Source organism: Alosa pseudoharengus, unplaced genomic scaffold, assembly GCF_046254945.1.
Source record: "Alosa pseudoharengus isolate Yale_2024_CS ecotype anadromous, Long Island Sound unplaced genomic scaffold, YU_APseudo_1.1 YU_APseudo_1.1_scf_10, whole genome shotgun sequence".
NCBI classification, from domain to species: Eukaryota; Metazoa; Chordata; class Actinopteri; order Clupeiformes; family Clupeidae; genus Alosa; species Alosa pseudoharengus.
In genome coordinates, this window is record NW_027468565.1 from 30,023,320 (window position 1) to 30,037,710 (window position 14,391).

The 14,391-nt window shown below is 43.0% G+C and overlaps 2 protein-coding genes across 4 annotated transcripts in view; one reads left to right on the forward strand and one right to left on the reverse strand.

The window, feature by feature from the left end:
• The first annotated feature begins 216 nt into the window (after window positions 1-216).
• Window positions 217-4,516, forward strand: bida (BH3 interacting domain death agonist). Of its 2 annotated transcripts, none has more exons than XM_076269565.1 (5): window positions 217-326; window positions 1,116-1,457; window positions 1,857-1,987; window positions 2,939-3,193; window positions 4,320-4,516. In XM_076269565.1, exons 2-4 carry the CDS (start codon window positions 1,154-1,156, stop codon window positions 3,134-3,136), a joined length of 633 nt encoding a protein of 210 aa, XP_076125680.1. In that variant the 5' UTR covers window positions 217-326; window positions 1,116-1,153; the 3' UTR covers window positions 3,137-3,193; window positions 4,320-4,516. The 2 variants fall into 2 exon arrangements, with proteins under 2 accessions (XP_076125680.1, XP_076125689.1); XM_076269574.1 differs by lacking the exon at window positions 217-326 and adding an exon at window positions 356-850.
• Window positions 4,517-4,682: 166 nt separating this feature from the next.
• Window positions 4,683-14,391, reverse strand: part of bcl2l13 (BCL2 like 13) — a 47,070-nt gene continuing 37,361 nt past the window's right edge. Inside the window, exons 7-9 of one of the 2 annotated variants that reach the window (XR_012983511.1) lie at window positions 11,974-12,189; window positions 7,060-9,131; window positions 4,683-6,979 (exon numbers count right to left, since the gene is read on the reverse strand). Coding sequence is in view for 1 of the 2 variants with exons in the window: in XM_076269664.1 (XP_076125779.1) it covers window positions 8,226-9,131; window positions 11,974-12,189 (1,122 nt within the window). In the remaining variant the exon portion in view is untranslated. Of the gene's footprint in view, window positions 9,132-11,973; window positions 12,190-14,391 lie in introns of both variants that reach the window. The other variant, XM_076269664.1, reaches the window with a different exon arrangement.

Below are 14,391 nucleotides of genomic sequence, written 5' to 3' on the forward strand. Positions count from 1 at the left end.
AGGCCTACTAGTTCCTCGGTTGGGTGTTTTGTTTGAGTTTCACTTCGTTATATCCGTCACATTTACACTTTGAAATGTTATGTAGCAGCACAATTATTTGCTAGATAAACAAAAACTATTTTTTTAGGTGTAACCAGAGAATGTCTAATAAGGGGTGTAACTTTCAGACATCACACTGAGGAGAACGTTCGGCATACAGTAGTCCTACGTCATTTTCCTTCTGGCGCGGAACTTTAAAAACAGGAGGAGCTCATTGGGTTACATCACACTGACTTGACATTTTCATCAAACTTGGTAAACACGAGAGACCGGGGATACGTTCACGGGTATGACAAACAGTTTTGAACATACCGAACATTACAATGTAATTCCTTGTGGGATGTAACGACGCAGTGTTTCTGGTAGAATATGTGTAGCTGCTAGCAGTTAACGATTCAAGTGAAGACTATCGATATAAGCTATAACGTTTAAGTTAATGTTTGTTAACTTTACTGACTGAAGTTAGCTAACATTAGCAAACTGAACTTTTAAGAAGTAGTGCTAACGTTAGTGATGTTAGACATTCACGTAAAATATAACGTTAATACCCAAGTTAACTCCACTAAACTTGCCTAGTAAGATTGAAGAACAATACAACGTTACATGGGAGATTGTGAAAGATTTCCTGTTAAGATGGCTAACGTAAGTGCTAACTATTAACGCTAACTAACATTGTTAAGAATGACTTGGCGGTTATTTTCGCTGTAGCTTCTGTATCTTTAATGTTGGATCTCATACATTTGCCCAAATACTGCTGCGGAGTAGCTCATCAGAGGGTCGAAGCGGAAGATCTTTGGAGTAGAAGCTAACGGTAACTTAAGTTAATTTAGGCTGTAGGCAAGTCGTCAATGTTAGTTGGTGATAGCAGGCTAACGTTACACCTAATCATATTTAATACTACGCAAGACCGACAGTTATACGCTAGCAGCTAAACATTAAAGATAGCAACTACTGTGTACCTATTAACGTTAACGATCACGTTTATAATTTTAAGGTGTGCCTTTGTTAACTGTCAAACAAGATGAGAAAGAAAAGAAATGGACATTAATGAATGAATTCCAAACAACTTATTTTAGAGACCAAGGTTTGCCAGCAACACTGGGACAGGACCAGCATGGACGCTACCGGAGATGCAAACAGCTTGCTCGGTACATCCCTGGTCTTCCTCACCTTCTTGCAACAGAAGGGTTGCCAAAACAATGACCTTGAACGAGAACTATCAAACTTGAAGAGGGACTTGAAACATGGTCAAGATATCAACTGCAACGGTATTGGGCTCGTGTGTACCGACGGCTCACTCAGCGGAGAATTGCACAGTGGGGATGACGGTGAACTTCAGACAGATGGACACTCGCCTACTGTTCACCTTCAGATGTTCGTACTAGACCAGCATCCCCATGTGCAGGCGCCACCACCAGGTGAAATGTCTTAATAGTGTACGATGCAATCTGTGACAGCTCAGCCACACAGTAGGAAGCATGTTGTACATCCACACTTAAACTGTTTCCAAAGAAACAATCTGAACATGCTGATTGGCTGCAGTACAATACACAGTAGCACAGTTCAGTGCACTTCCTTTGTCACTGAAACCAAGACACCACTACATCACCACAGTGTCCTCCACTCGCCTCATGTTCACCTTCAGATGTTTGTACTAGACCGCCATTACCAGGTGGAGGCACCACCACCAGGTGAAATGTCTCAGTAGTGTACGATGCAGTCTATGACAGCTCTACAGTAGGTTGTTCTGTAGTGTTATTAGTTTGCCTTCGTTCTTTGTGACTATGACTGAGGACAGTTCTGATTATAATTTGCAGTTCCAGTCCCTGACCAGGCTCTGAGGGACATCGCCCAGGAGTTGATCCAGATTGCAGACCAGTTGGAAAATGATGTGATGGCCCATGCAACAAACAGACTCTTGAGATCCCTGCAGAATTCTGAGAAACAGGTGCGTGGTTCCATGGTAGGGCAGGTTTAGGGAACAGCTTGTCTCATTTTAGTATTGTAATTGGTCTCTTTTTTTGAACTGACATTAAGATCTATGACCAGTACTGAATACAGGTGCATCTCAAATAATTAGAATATCATGGAAAAGTATTTTTTTCATTTATTTCAAAAAGTTAAACTTTAATATCTAGATTCATTACACATAAAGTGAAATATTTCAAGCCTTTTTTTGTTGTTATTTTAATCTTGATTATTCTCTAATCTTGATGATTACCGGGTTACAGCTAATCAAATCAAAAATCCAGAATTTTAAAATATTAGAATAATAAATTTATGATACAGAAATGTCGACCTGAGATGAATTCTAGTCAGCTTGTAAGTGAAATGGTTTCCTGAGCCTTTAGTCTCTCAGTCTGTGCAGAGAAATGGACTTATTTACAGTATAACTTTTTCTTGAGATGCACCTGTACTTTTTCTGGCTCTAGTGTGGGAAAGTTCCTAGGAACAGAATGTCGTTCTTATTTTAAGATGGATAGCCAAGGTGATGGGCGGGGGGGGAGAGATGCATGGGCCAACTTCTTGGTCTTTGTTTGCTGGGAAATCACGTATCCAGTGTTCTATTTGGATGGAGTTGTCTACTGCTGATTAAGGTTCTCCAGACACACTGTTGCTCTGTATCAGCAGGGAACAGGGAAGTGCCCGAATAACATTGTTCGGCAACATTGCTTAGAAAAAATGGCGTCATGTGTATCTGTTTGGCAGTTAGATAGACCTGAGTGTATACAATCTATGTGTTTTCTAGGTGTGCACAAGCAGAACAAAGTATGTTTTAAATGAACACATGCTGCTTAAAAAACATACAGAATATTTTGTACTTCTTTCTGTGAGAAGTGTGTTACTGTGATTGTGTGGGTTCACACCTATGACAATGTGTTTGCATGTGTTTGTATAGAACTGGAGTAAGCACCTGAAGCAGGCGGTGGAGCAGGTGCACGTGTCTCTGCGGTGTGGCACCAGCCTTGGGGATCTCCCTCAGGAGCGTGTGACACTGGCTCTCTCCCTCTCGCTCATCAAGGCTGTGTGTGAGCACACCCCGCGCTTCCTCCGCGACCTCTTCCACATCTGGCAGCAGCAGCAGCACGTAAGGTGACCCCCACCTCACCACCTGACCCAACCCAAAGACCAAATGAATGCCATTGTAACTCAGGTGAGAGACCAGTCCTTTCTGACTCTGATTCCAACATGAACAGTATATTAAAGCCAAATACTTGGTTATAGTTGTTGTCCAATATGACACAAAAGAGGCAAAGTTAAGAGTGACTTAAAAAAATGTTTTCAGTGAATGTAATTCCAGGAAGTGAATGTCTGTTTTGGATGTCCTTATTTTTCTACACCTATAGATCAGTTGTGCCTTAAGTCACTCATTTGCCCTTAAACCTGTGCATATTTTCCCCGACTTTAAATGCAGACTGTATTCACACCCCTTGGCACAAGCAGAAACACATTGCACAGGATTCTCACTCTGTCAGATGCAGAATTCCATGACTTTTCCCTGACAAACAAAAACTGAATTTCCATGACCTACCATACAATGAATGGTACAATATACCGAGAAAAGATTTCAGTGCAGCCGCGTAACATTCAAGAATCTTTTGCTTTTTTAGAGGGAGATGAATAAATGGGCGTTGGATAAGCAAAGTTAGGCTAGGCATGGAAATATATTTGTATTTATGTATTTTGGCAAATACATTTTAAACTGCTAAAATAAAATTCCATGACTGCTCCAAAAATGTATGGAATAGATAGACTTTCCATAATTCCATATTCCAGAAATTCCATGACCTGTGAGAACCCTTATTGCATGAATGTCCCTTTTACATAATTGTGTACCTTTAAATACCTTATACATAGGAATGCATAGATGGTGGTGGCTTTGATACGTGGCACATGACAAAACAATTTGGTGCTTTATTGAACCTGTTAACACCTGATTTCAAAATGTGTCTTTTGATAATTGGATCAGAATTGGACAATGTTAAATGCCAGTTTAAATAATCTAGAAGACCGTTCGTAATCTGAGCACGCAAACCACTTCCCTAGGTGGTTTAGGAAGGATTTCACCACATAACCTTGCAGCGTACATCCTGAAGCACAGTGATACTTCCCCGACAAGGACCCTTCTAGTCTTCTAGTTTGACTAGTATAAATACTACTCAAATTAGTTTTTCATTTGTTTTGAAGAGGAAGGAATGGATTGTGATGGTTTTGTTGGTTTGTAAGGTGTGCCTCAAAATGTTCCTTTTACACTGACTCTTATTTATCTTTCTTGATAGGGGATGACCACTGCCATCTTTGCTGTTCCTGCTTCCGTCCAGCTGAATTTTTTAACATATTTGCCGTCTTCTTCTTTTGCTTAAACATGTTGTGTGAAAGAAAGGGAACAGTGAGAACTATGAAATAGAAAAATTAAGTTTTGTTATTTTTGTACTATTTGTATTTTTGGGATTAAAAAAAAGAGTGCCATAACTAATGCATTGAAGTGAAGCCTGTTAATGCTTTTTTGAGTTAGTAATAAGTCTCAAATCATGTGACAAGACTTGCCAGAAGTTTTGGTGTCATTATAACAGCCTTAAGAAGTTTCCAGAAGAAATGTTCTGAATTTTGTGTACAGGAGAAAGACACAGCATAGTCACAGATACACTGCAAACTCTACAGGTTTTTCCTTTATTTTTTACTTTTGGTTTCAAACCACACAGACGCACATACAGTAGGAAACATATTGTACATCCAAACTTAAAACTGTTTCCAAAGAAACAATGTGAATATGCTGATTGGCTGCTGTGCACCACAGTATCACGGTTCAGTGCACTTCCTCTTTCACTGGAACCAAGACACCACCAGAGCCCTCCAGCAGCAGTCCTACACGTGCAGGGAGTGTGTGTGGTCTCAGGCTTGTGTGTGTGTGTGTACCATTCTGTCACTAGTAGGTTTGTTAACAAGTACCCGTCAGCTCAAGATTTGAATGTGTGTGTGTGTTTCTACTTAAACCTTTTAAAATTACCTTTTATAATACAAACACTATGATACATACTGTGGGGGCTACACCAGGCGTGCAACTTAAACGTGCTGTTCGCAGAATGTGTGCCACAACAATTAGCTTTCACTATTATAAATGGAACTGGCTGCATCAGATGTGAGTGCTCAGCACAAAAAGAAATGAGACCAGTCTTTCTAAGTAAAAAAAAAAAACACTTCAGTTGTGCTTCTGGTGTAGTCTGGCTGTCGGGCCTGACATTTAAAGTAGTCACTCTTTATCTCGTTCCTGTAATCAAAACTGACGCACGGTATTGCAATCACGCGTCCACTTCCTCATATGTAACAAATGATTGGGCACAGAAGACAGGTGTGATTGGAAAATAATATGAAGTCTACCCCCATACTGCCACATGTCTAGCTTATTTGACACACCAGATAGCAGTTGATTTAGAAATGGAACATTTTGTCAGTCATTGCTTTCTAGGCTTCCTAAACCTATTTTTTGACATTCACCAGAGTAGGAAAGCCTGTGTGTTAATGTTGCTGATTGTTTGTGCCAGACTTCACAAATGCCTTTCTCCTGGAAGTTACACAGGAGATTCTAACTACCTATCAGAATCACCAGCTACCCCATTTAGGTTGCATTCCAGTTATTACATCTTTCATATTTTTAAATGCTCAGAAGCTTGCAATGCACGTGTTTGTTGACAGGTAGGCACACCATGGGTAAAAGTGTTTGAAAGGTAGGCACGTAGAGGGCACAGCATGGGTAAAAGTGTTTGAAAGGTAGGCACACAGAGAGGCTGGGCAGGTGGGTGGGCGGGCACCAGCTGGACGAGGGCCTGAGGGGGTGATCAGGTGCGGAGAGTGATCAGTAGGACAGAGGCAGACCGTCAACGGTAAGTTTGTAAGTCTGAAAGCCCAGCAGTGAGTAGAGCAGAGGAGCTGCAGATCACAGAGGTAAAGACCAAACAGGCCAGGGCTGGTAGCTAACAGATGTCTCAATGTACGTGTGTGTGCATGTGTTAAATGTTCTGAAACCTAGGACTTCAACAGAGGTGGTGCTCTCAACAAAACTTCCTTAAACAACCACACATTTTTTTGCACCTCTGTGCAAACACACATGCACATGTACACAACAGTGTTCAAAGGTATACTGGCATTAAATCTGATGAATAAAGCAATGCAAGGGTTTCCAGCACAGTTTTAATGAAGGGAGAAAAAAAACATCAGCAAAACTATCCATATTCTTAACCTCAGCTCATCATAAACCTCAGACAATCTGAAAAAGAAAGGTAAAACTGCAGAAAGGTAATGGAAGAGCAAGTTCCTGTGACAAGACACCAGGTCAAGTCAGTGTCTAATGATTCCTCTAACTTCAGATCACTGAGCTGAGGTAACCTACAGTTTGAGGAACCAGAGCCTTATTTTGATATCCTTTTTCAGTTAGTTTCTCTCACTCAGATGAATGGTGAAATCTTGTCTCAACACTCCCTACTAACTACAACAGACCTAGAACTGACTATCTACATTTGAAGGAGGTCCTCACAACCGTGCAGGGACCGCCTATCTACATTTGAAGGGAGTCGTCACAGCTGTGCAGGGACTGCAAGCACATTCACAGGGTACAATCCCTCTCCATCCTCCTCGCATAATCTCCATCTAGGAATGTGTAGGACATGGCAATAACTGCAGACTCACTGGACACCATGGCATCTATGGATTGACCCTGAAGACGCTGAAGTTTAAAGCTCTGCTTAATTAGCCAACAGCACTTCAGATGTCACGGGGACAGAGTGGTTGCACGAGATGGCAGATGTACGTCAAACCATCTGATCGTATCTGTGCATGAGTCATTTAGGGAATTGAGGTTGGGCCCAGTTCTGCATTGTCTCAAAACGGCTGGGGATGGTGTTGTATATGAACTTGTATCAGCCCATTCCCATGAACTAAAAGACTAACATCACCCTTTCTGCCAAAGTTATTTTCATATTTCAGGATGACTCCTGAATGAATCTGCAGTTTAAAACAAAAAACAAACAAACAAACAAACAAACAAACAAACAAGACACATCCATTATATTGGGTCAGAGTGATGCACCTTTGTGGCTTGTCAGTGTACGGAGTCAGAGCCCTGTAGTAGTCATTCTCCATTTCATCACATGTTAAGAGTGAGATGAATAAAAACAAACACTGACGGTGTCAGTGGGAAATAGGCACATGTGGTTCTTTGAAGAACTTCAAGTGATGCCTCTATTTGAGTGTACAGGCCCATGCAAAACATTTTTTTTGCCATTCACTAAACTATTGATGGGAGAAAAAGGCTCAATTGAAAGAAATTTGGTTGCTACACTCCTTTCGTATGTCTCTGTTCTCCATTTAAAACAGATGGCTCAACTTTTCCCTCTGGGGAGCATTGTTTGAAGGGTTCCCCTATAAAAATGAAACTGAGAAGTTGGCGGCCTCAGTGAATTTGAGGTGATTTCTACATTCTCTTCTAGATCCTCCTCAGTCTGTCTGGTCCGACTGTGAACAAGTGAATGTGGAAGGACCAGAGCGGCCTGACTACAGAAACTAATTACAAGTGCATGAGGGAAAACAGACGAAAAGAAAGAGAGAAAAGATAATAACTGAAAGCATCACTCTTGTTGGGGTCCACATGATGCTAGACTGCCCCCATGATGCTAGACTGCCCCCCTCCCGATGTCATAGGAGCTATGATGAGATATACACACATACACAGAAACATAAACTCACTCACACTCTCACACACACCCCCCCCACACACACACACACACGTGAATAGCCACAATAACAACAGTGGTCACATGATGACATAAATAAACCCAGAGGAGGCAAACGAGAAATGTTCTCTTCCAACTGGACAGGAGTGACGAAGTGTCAGTTTTCTACAACAAATCATAAACCATACACTCTACACCTCACGAGACTGTGGCGAATGAGACACATCAGGCCTGACTGGAGACTGGAGAGTAACAGTACGGGAGGTAGGCGGAGGTGAGACAGTCCCAGCGTGGGCAAGAGGGCACATTTCAGACGGAGCCCGGTGCTTCGGAGCACCAGAGCCGCCAGGTTTCCGAGCCGAGATCTCGGTGGGTCCGGTAGGGAGGGGTAGGCTGGGGTGGATTGGTGAGAGCAGGCTGATAGCAGAAGGGCAGGGGCAGGGGCTGCAGTGCTTTGTGCTACTTCTTCCTGTAGGCCAGCGCTCCATAGGCTGCAATTGCTGCCATGAGCACCAGGGCGGCGCCGCCATACAGCAGGACAGGCAGCTCCGATGACTCTGGCTTGGGTTCAGGCTCTGGCTCTGGTTCCGGCTCGCATGTTGGTTCTGCTGCTTGTGTCTGGACCGGAACTTCAACCGGTGGAGGAACTGGGGCCTCCAGGACCGGTGCAGCTGCCACTTCTGCCGGTGTGGGCTCTGGTACCTCTGGGGGGACCTCGGGCTGTGCCTCTTGTACGGGCACAGGCTCTGGTACCACCACGGGCTCCACTACTGGTTCTGGTACTGGCTCTAATGCTGGCTCAGGCTGGGGCTCTGGGGCAGGGACAGGGGCAGGGACAGGAGGGGCAACAGGAGATGGGGGGCGAGGAGACTCTACCACAGGGGCCGCACTGGGGGCTTCTAGTGGAGGCTCGGGGGCCGGGGCAGAGACAGGGGCAGGGGGCTCCGGTTTAGATTCAGGGACAGGTTCTGGCGGTGCCTCCGTGGCGGCTGACACTGGAAGTGAGGGCACCGCCTCCAAGCTGGCGGGCGCCTCCAAGACCACGGGCTCCTCCAGCACCAGCAGCGGCTGCGGGGCGTCTGGGAGGAGCGCCGTGTGACTTAGTGGGGCGGCGGCAACAGCGGCGGCTCCATCCTCTTCCTGCTTCTGCTCGGCCCTGAGCTCTGCCAGCTCGCTCTCCGTACCAAGCACGCTCATCATGCTCTCCTGGAGCTCCTCCCCCTCGGCCAGAAGCTCCGCCTCCTCACGCTCCACGTGGACGATGTCCGAGTTAGAGGAGTTGTTTTCGCTGCGCTCCTCTGCCAGGGCTACCACCCCCTCGTTGCTGTCCAGGCTCTTAGCATCCTCAGGATCCATTATGCCCACCTGCAGGGGTAGCATAGACACTCACAAACATCAGAAACTACATTCACCATATACATTGTGCAGATAAGGTATATTGCTGTGGACATCATTAGTTAACTGACATTTAGCACAATCATTATTGTGTAGGTAGAGTAACGTCATGGGTACATGACATTATGTCAAGTGTACATGACCATTCATTATCAAGAAGCTTCTTCTGTGATTCCTTGTTAGTGGAATTAATTATCTAATCCTCTTCATTGAAGAGATAGCTTTGAGATCTTCAAAAAAACGTGTAATATTTTTTTCCTTACAGAGTAGCAGTTTGTATTATTGTTATTGCTATTACTCTGCTATTACTCAAATTCTTTTAGGCTATTTGTTTTTTTTCATAATTAATTATCATAATTCATTTTGATGTTAATGTAAATGTTTAATGATGTCAACAACAGCATCTACTAAATACCATAACATTACTAAATCACAAAATTCCTCATCCCTGGTCCAGACAGTGACCCAGCAATCAATAAGGGCTTTCAGACATACGTGTAAGACCGGAGGTTCTGCGGATGTTAAACGGTTGGGCCGTATATCTGAACAACATAAACGGTCATATGGAAGTCCGAACTTAGCCAGTTGTTCTACTGCTACCCTCGTAGTATTTCCTCCGGACATTATGTAAATGTGCTGTGTCTGAACGAGGCGTAGAACATGCGGTTAAAATTCACACCTAGTGAAAGTACACGTTGATGTACAACCGCCGTAAATTATATTTACGGTGCATCTCATGCTGACAATTAGCACAAGGAACAATCTGAGATTCTGGCAAATTTGTTTGACGTCAACATCCAACCCAAACAATGCATCGGATTACAATTGTCAGGGATGCGTGGTTGTGAACAAATTTAAACACACTGTACTGTAACGTCAACTCTTCTTTATTAGTACATCTCCCGTCTCCACACCTGCTTCTTCAGCTTTCTCTCCATCAGAACAAGAAGGTTACTGATGCTGCATTCCACAACTTGAAAGTTCCGGATAGAGATGCACCGATATGGAATTTTAGGGCCGATAACGATAACTGATATTTATTATTTTGTTGTGGCCGATACTGATACGATAACTGATAATATTACTCTTGAAAAAAAATTTGTGAAAAGTGAATTGGAGACAGCATTTAATAAGCATCATTTAATTGCAGTAATTTTACCTACAGTACCACCAATGATGGACAGAACTCATAATAGTCCTCAATGGTACAGCAGGACACAAAATAGCTGTAGCCTAGGCCTACTGTATGCGTGGCTCCTTTAAGTGAACCTGAACTTGCAAGTGAGTGGCCAGCGACAGTGTATGAATCGTTTCATATCTATGGAGTAAAGTCTCAACACAGATAAACGGCTAAGCTGGGAAAAAGCTATAGCGATCAAATCAGAGTTTGTGAGTGAAACTTATGTTTAGTTTCAACTGTGCGTAACTTAATAAGGCTGCAACTCCTCGGACTGTATTGTGTGTCCGTCTACTCTGTTGTGCACAAGGGTTAGCCCTGAAGGTTTTAAAACTTATAATGATGACCTGTCTGGAACTGAAGCAGGAATGGTTAGCATATTTCTGGGTAATAATACAAAACCCAAGCGAACGAAATGCAAATATAATACTAAAATACAACTTAGAACTACTTATCTACTCGTCGCACCAAAGAGTTTGTTTATTTACTTTCCCATTATTTTTGAATTTCCCCTGGGGATCAATAAAGTATCTATCTATCTATCTATCTATCTATCTATCTATCTATCTATCCATGTGCAAACACAGCACAAGATGGCTTTAGGTAGGCTGAGGTCCACTCTGCTCCGCTTAGGTTAAACGGAGGATAATTCACGAGAGGATTTTGGGATGCACAGGTTCAACGCAGATACATCTTGTTAGAATGGCGAAATACAACCAAGCTCGAGTAGGTCAGTGAAGCCAGGTGGGCCTTACGTAGGCCTACGCCTACATGGTAAATTAGTGCTTTAAAAAAATATCGGCCCAAATTATCGGCCAGAATTCTGTTATTGGAACGATAATAATATTTACATTTTTTCACTTATCGGCCAATAATATATCGGCCGCCGATATATCGTGTATCCCTGGTTCCGGAGCCAGTCAGAACATACCCTGAACTGAACAGGCCTCAAACTTTAAACTTGTCTGGAATGCAGTTGTGGATTCTCAGCAAAAACTTCTCAGATTTGCATGAAATTACGTAAGTGACCTAGCCTAGAAATCTAGACGCAACCCTAGCGGCAGCAAATTACATTTGCTTCCAGGGCTAGTCTAGCAACTCTCCGTTGGCTTGTGAGCTCGAAAAATTAAACTTCTATCAGGCCAATCAAATCGTGTATAGAGTCGTTAGGCTCAACATAATGATTGATGGCAGAGTTGCAACGGTTTGGCTTGAATTCCCTGCTACTTAAAAACAAAGAAGATGGATGTTGCTGTTGGCAAACAGTGTGACACAGGTTAAGCTTTTTTTAAGTTGGCAAAAGTTTGAACTTGCACACTAGCTCCGCTGGTGGGAAACGGCATGGGACTCATAGCGCTGTCCTATTGCGTGCAGAGGGAATTTGAAAGACAACTGATTATCCCGCCCCTCGGACTGAGCACTGCGAACGGTGAGTGCCCAGACCCTACATTTTAATGTGGGTCTGGCTCGTCAGGCTATAAGTGACCCATTTTGACATCTAAAAAGGTGAGTCTCAACTAAAAGGCGAGCAGTTTGCAGTGTGCTTTACACCTTTAATGGGTGTTATGTAATGATGACCTGGTTAGGATGGGAAATGCCTGAAGATGGCCGACAGAGCTAAAATGGTGGCGGTACCTGTGCCCACGACTCGTGTCCCGACACCAGCGACGCGGCCAAGCTCTCTGTCTGCCACGAGGCGGGACCACTGCTCTCAGCTGTTGCCAGGAGCGACGCCGGCGGACTGAGGTGGTCAGGGGGGAGCTGTTCGCCCGACAGGATGTAGATGTCGTTGCTGTCCTCGGCGATGATCACACCAGCGTCCTCTGCTTCCTCCAAGCTAAACACAGCACCCTGGAGGAGCAAGAGACAGCTGAGTCATTTGTTAAGTCATGTCTTCAGAGACTGCAAGAGCCGAGAGGTGGGCCACAAATGAACCGTGTCAACACAAAAATAGACATTAGACAAAGCATTTCTTAAGAACAGATGGTGGAATTTCTGAAGAATTTCTGTCATAATGTGAGACTGACAGTGGATTCAAATTCACTTCCTTCTAAATGTAATATGATTTGTGAATGTGATCAGAGGATCGTGCAGCAAATATTTAATCCCAACTGAAGCTGGTTTACTTGTTTTCTTTTGCAGAAATGCTGCAAAATGCTGCAAAAAATGCCTCCTCAGAAATACCTCAGATTGTTGTGGGTTTGTGGTTCACCATGTGTGATTTTTGGAAGAGAAAAGGATGCTGGAGCAAAATGCATTTTCTGATATGAGGTACACCAGTTGTTGGATCAAAGTGTCCAAATGTTTTGACTGTATGGTACTATATGCGCTGTAGTCCTTATGTTATACAGTATGGTCATGGCCCCATGGCTTCCATGTTTTGTGTCTGAAATGTAAAATCTAGCATCAGTCATTCGAGGAAGGATTTGAGGAACAAAATCCTCTAGGTTCTCCAAATATGGCATCATGTAGTTCAGCTGTCAATTCTTAATACAAAACATAAGCACTCTCAGTTTAAAGGTAAAAGCTGCAGGTTGGATGCAATCTAGTAGGGTATCTGGCGGTAAAAGCAAAGCTAACCATGTCTGAATAGAAAAAACCACAAAGAGAAACCAGGCGCAAGGGACAAAAAAACCTACGTCAAAGAAAACCACACTCCAGCAGAGATGCGAGACCAGCAACTGGTGAAGAAAACACTGCGCGCTTGTGTGTGTGTGTGTGTGTGTGTGTGTGTGTGCGCGCGCATGTGTATGCCACAGATGATAATCACACTCACATTGTTAAGATAAACCAAGTAAAACATAAAAAAATGAACCTTCAAATTATCTTTAGATCATTATACTAATTCAAAACCTTTTCTGTATGTCCATGTGTTTTTTTTTTGTTTATTCATGGTTTCATGGTTTGTTTTGAGAAATGCATGGAAACAGTTTGCTAATTCCAGGACAGTGGACACACTTTCTACTCAGCACTAAAGTGCCCTGCTCACACCATCATCTCTTGGCTCTTGACTGTTCCCTTAGACACCGTGCTTGACACACACACACACACACACACACACACACACACACACACACACACACACACACACACACACACACACACACACACACACACACACACACACACACACACACACACACACACACACACACACACACACCTCTTACAAAGAAAAAAGACAGGATGCAGTAGCAGCCAAAACAGGAAGTCTAAACAATTTTGTCATACTCAAAGCTAATGTCAAATTCTCAATGAAGTGAAACATGAAGTGCTGCAGTGCAAGAAAAACAAGTATTCATTTAGGCAGGTGGCTGTGGAAGGGGGAGGTGGTTCATCATTGACATGAAATTTCTCCAGAAAAACCACAATCTAATGTGTTTAACCACATGAAAGTTATTCAAATGATAACGGACTTCCGTGCAGAACTTCTGTAGGGTGCAACATGTTTCACCAAGTCACGACATTCAGTGACAATAATCAAAGCATTTAGAAGAACTGTGAACATCGACACAGCATCTAGCCAGGTCAAGGCATTTTTGTAACTTTAGGCCATCAATCACAGACCAAAATTACCAGCTTGAAAAAACAAACAAAAGTGAAGTATCACTACAAAGGAGTATGACCTTTGACCTAGACTCCATAACCCATGCTCTCTGGTAGGGTGAAACTGCCCTTTCTCTTTATGTTAAAAGGTACATGCAAATTTGTAGAGAAATTCTCTTATTTGCCATCTACCCCAGAGTTAGATGAGGGGAGACATACAATTCTCTATTCTCTGTGTGTGTGCAATAGCCCAGTCTAACATTGTTAGCCTGGCTTTGCTGGAAGTGTAATCAGGTTTTGTCTTTGACATTTTTTCATTTATATATTAATTAATATTAATTTAGGAGATGCTTTTATCCAATGTGACTTACATATCGCTGCTGTTGGGTGTTTTTTTTTTTTTTTGATGACTCAATGTTGAATTATTTTAAAAAAATACAAGTTTTTTTTTCCCCAATTTCCTGAAAAATAATGGATTTCTTGATACTAGGTTTCCACCAGCGATAT

What these genes read in the sequence shown, in the direction of transcription:
- bida (XM_076269565.1), top strand. Translation starts at nt 1,154, where the DNA reads ATGGACGCTACCGGAGATGCAAACAGCTTGCTCGGTACATCCCTGGTC. An exon ending in TGTGCAGGCGCCACCACCAG is followed by an intron (nt 1,458 to 1,856) that starts GTGAAATGTCTT and finishes TATAATTTGCAG; the next exon opens with TTCCAGTCCCTGACCAGGCT. An exon ending in TGCAGAATTCTGAGAAACAG is followed by an intron (nt 1,988 to 2,938) that starts GTGCGTGGTTCC and finishes GTGTTTGTATAG; the next exon opens with AACTGGAGTAAGCACCTGAA.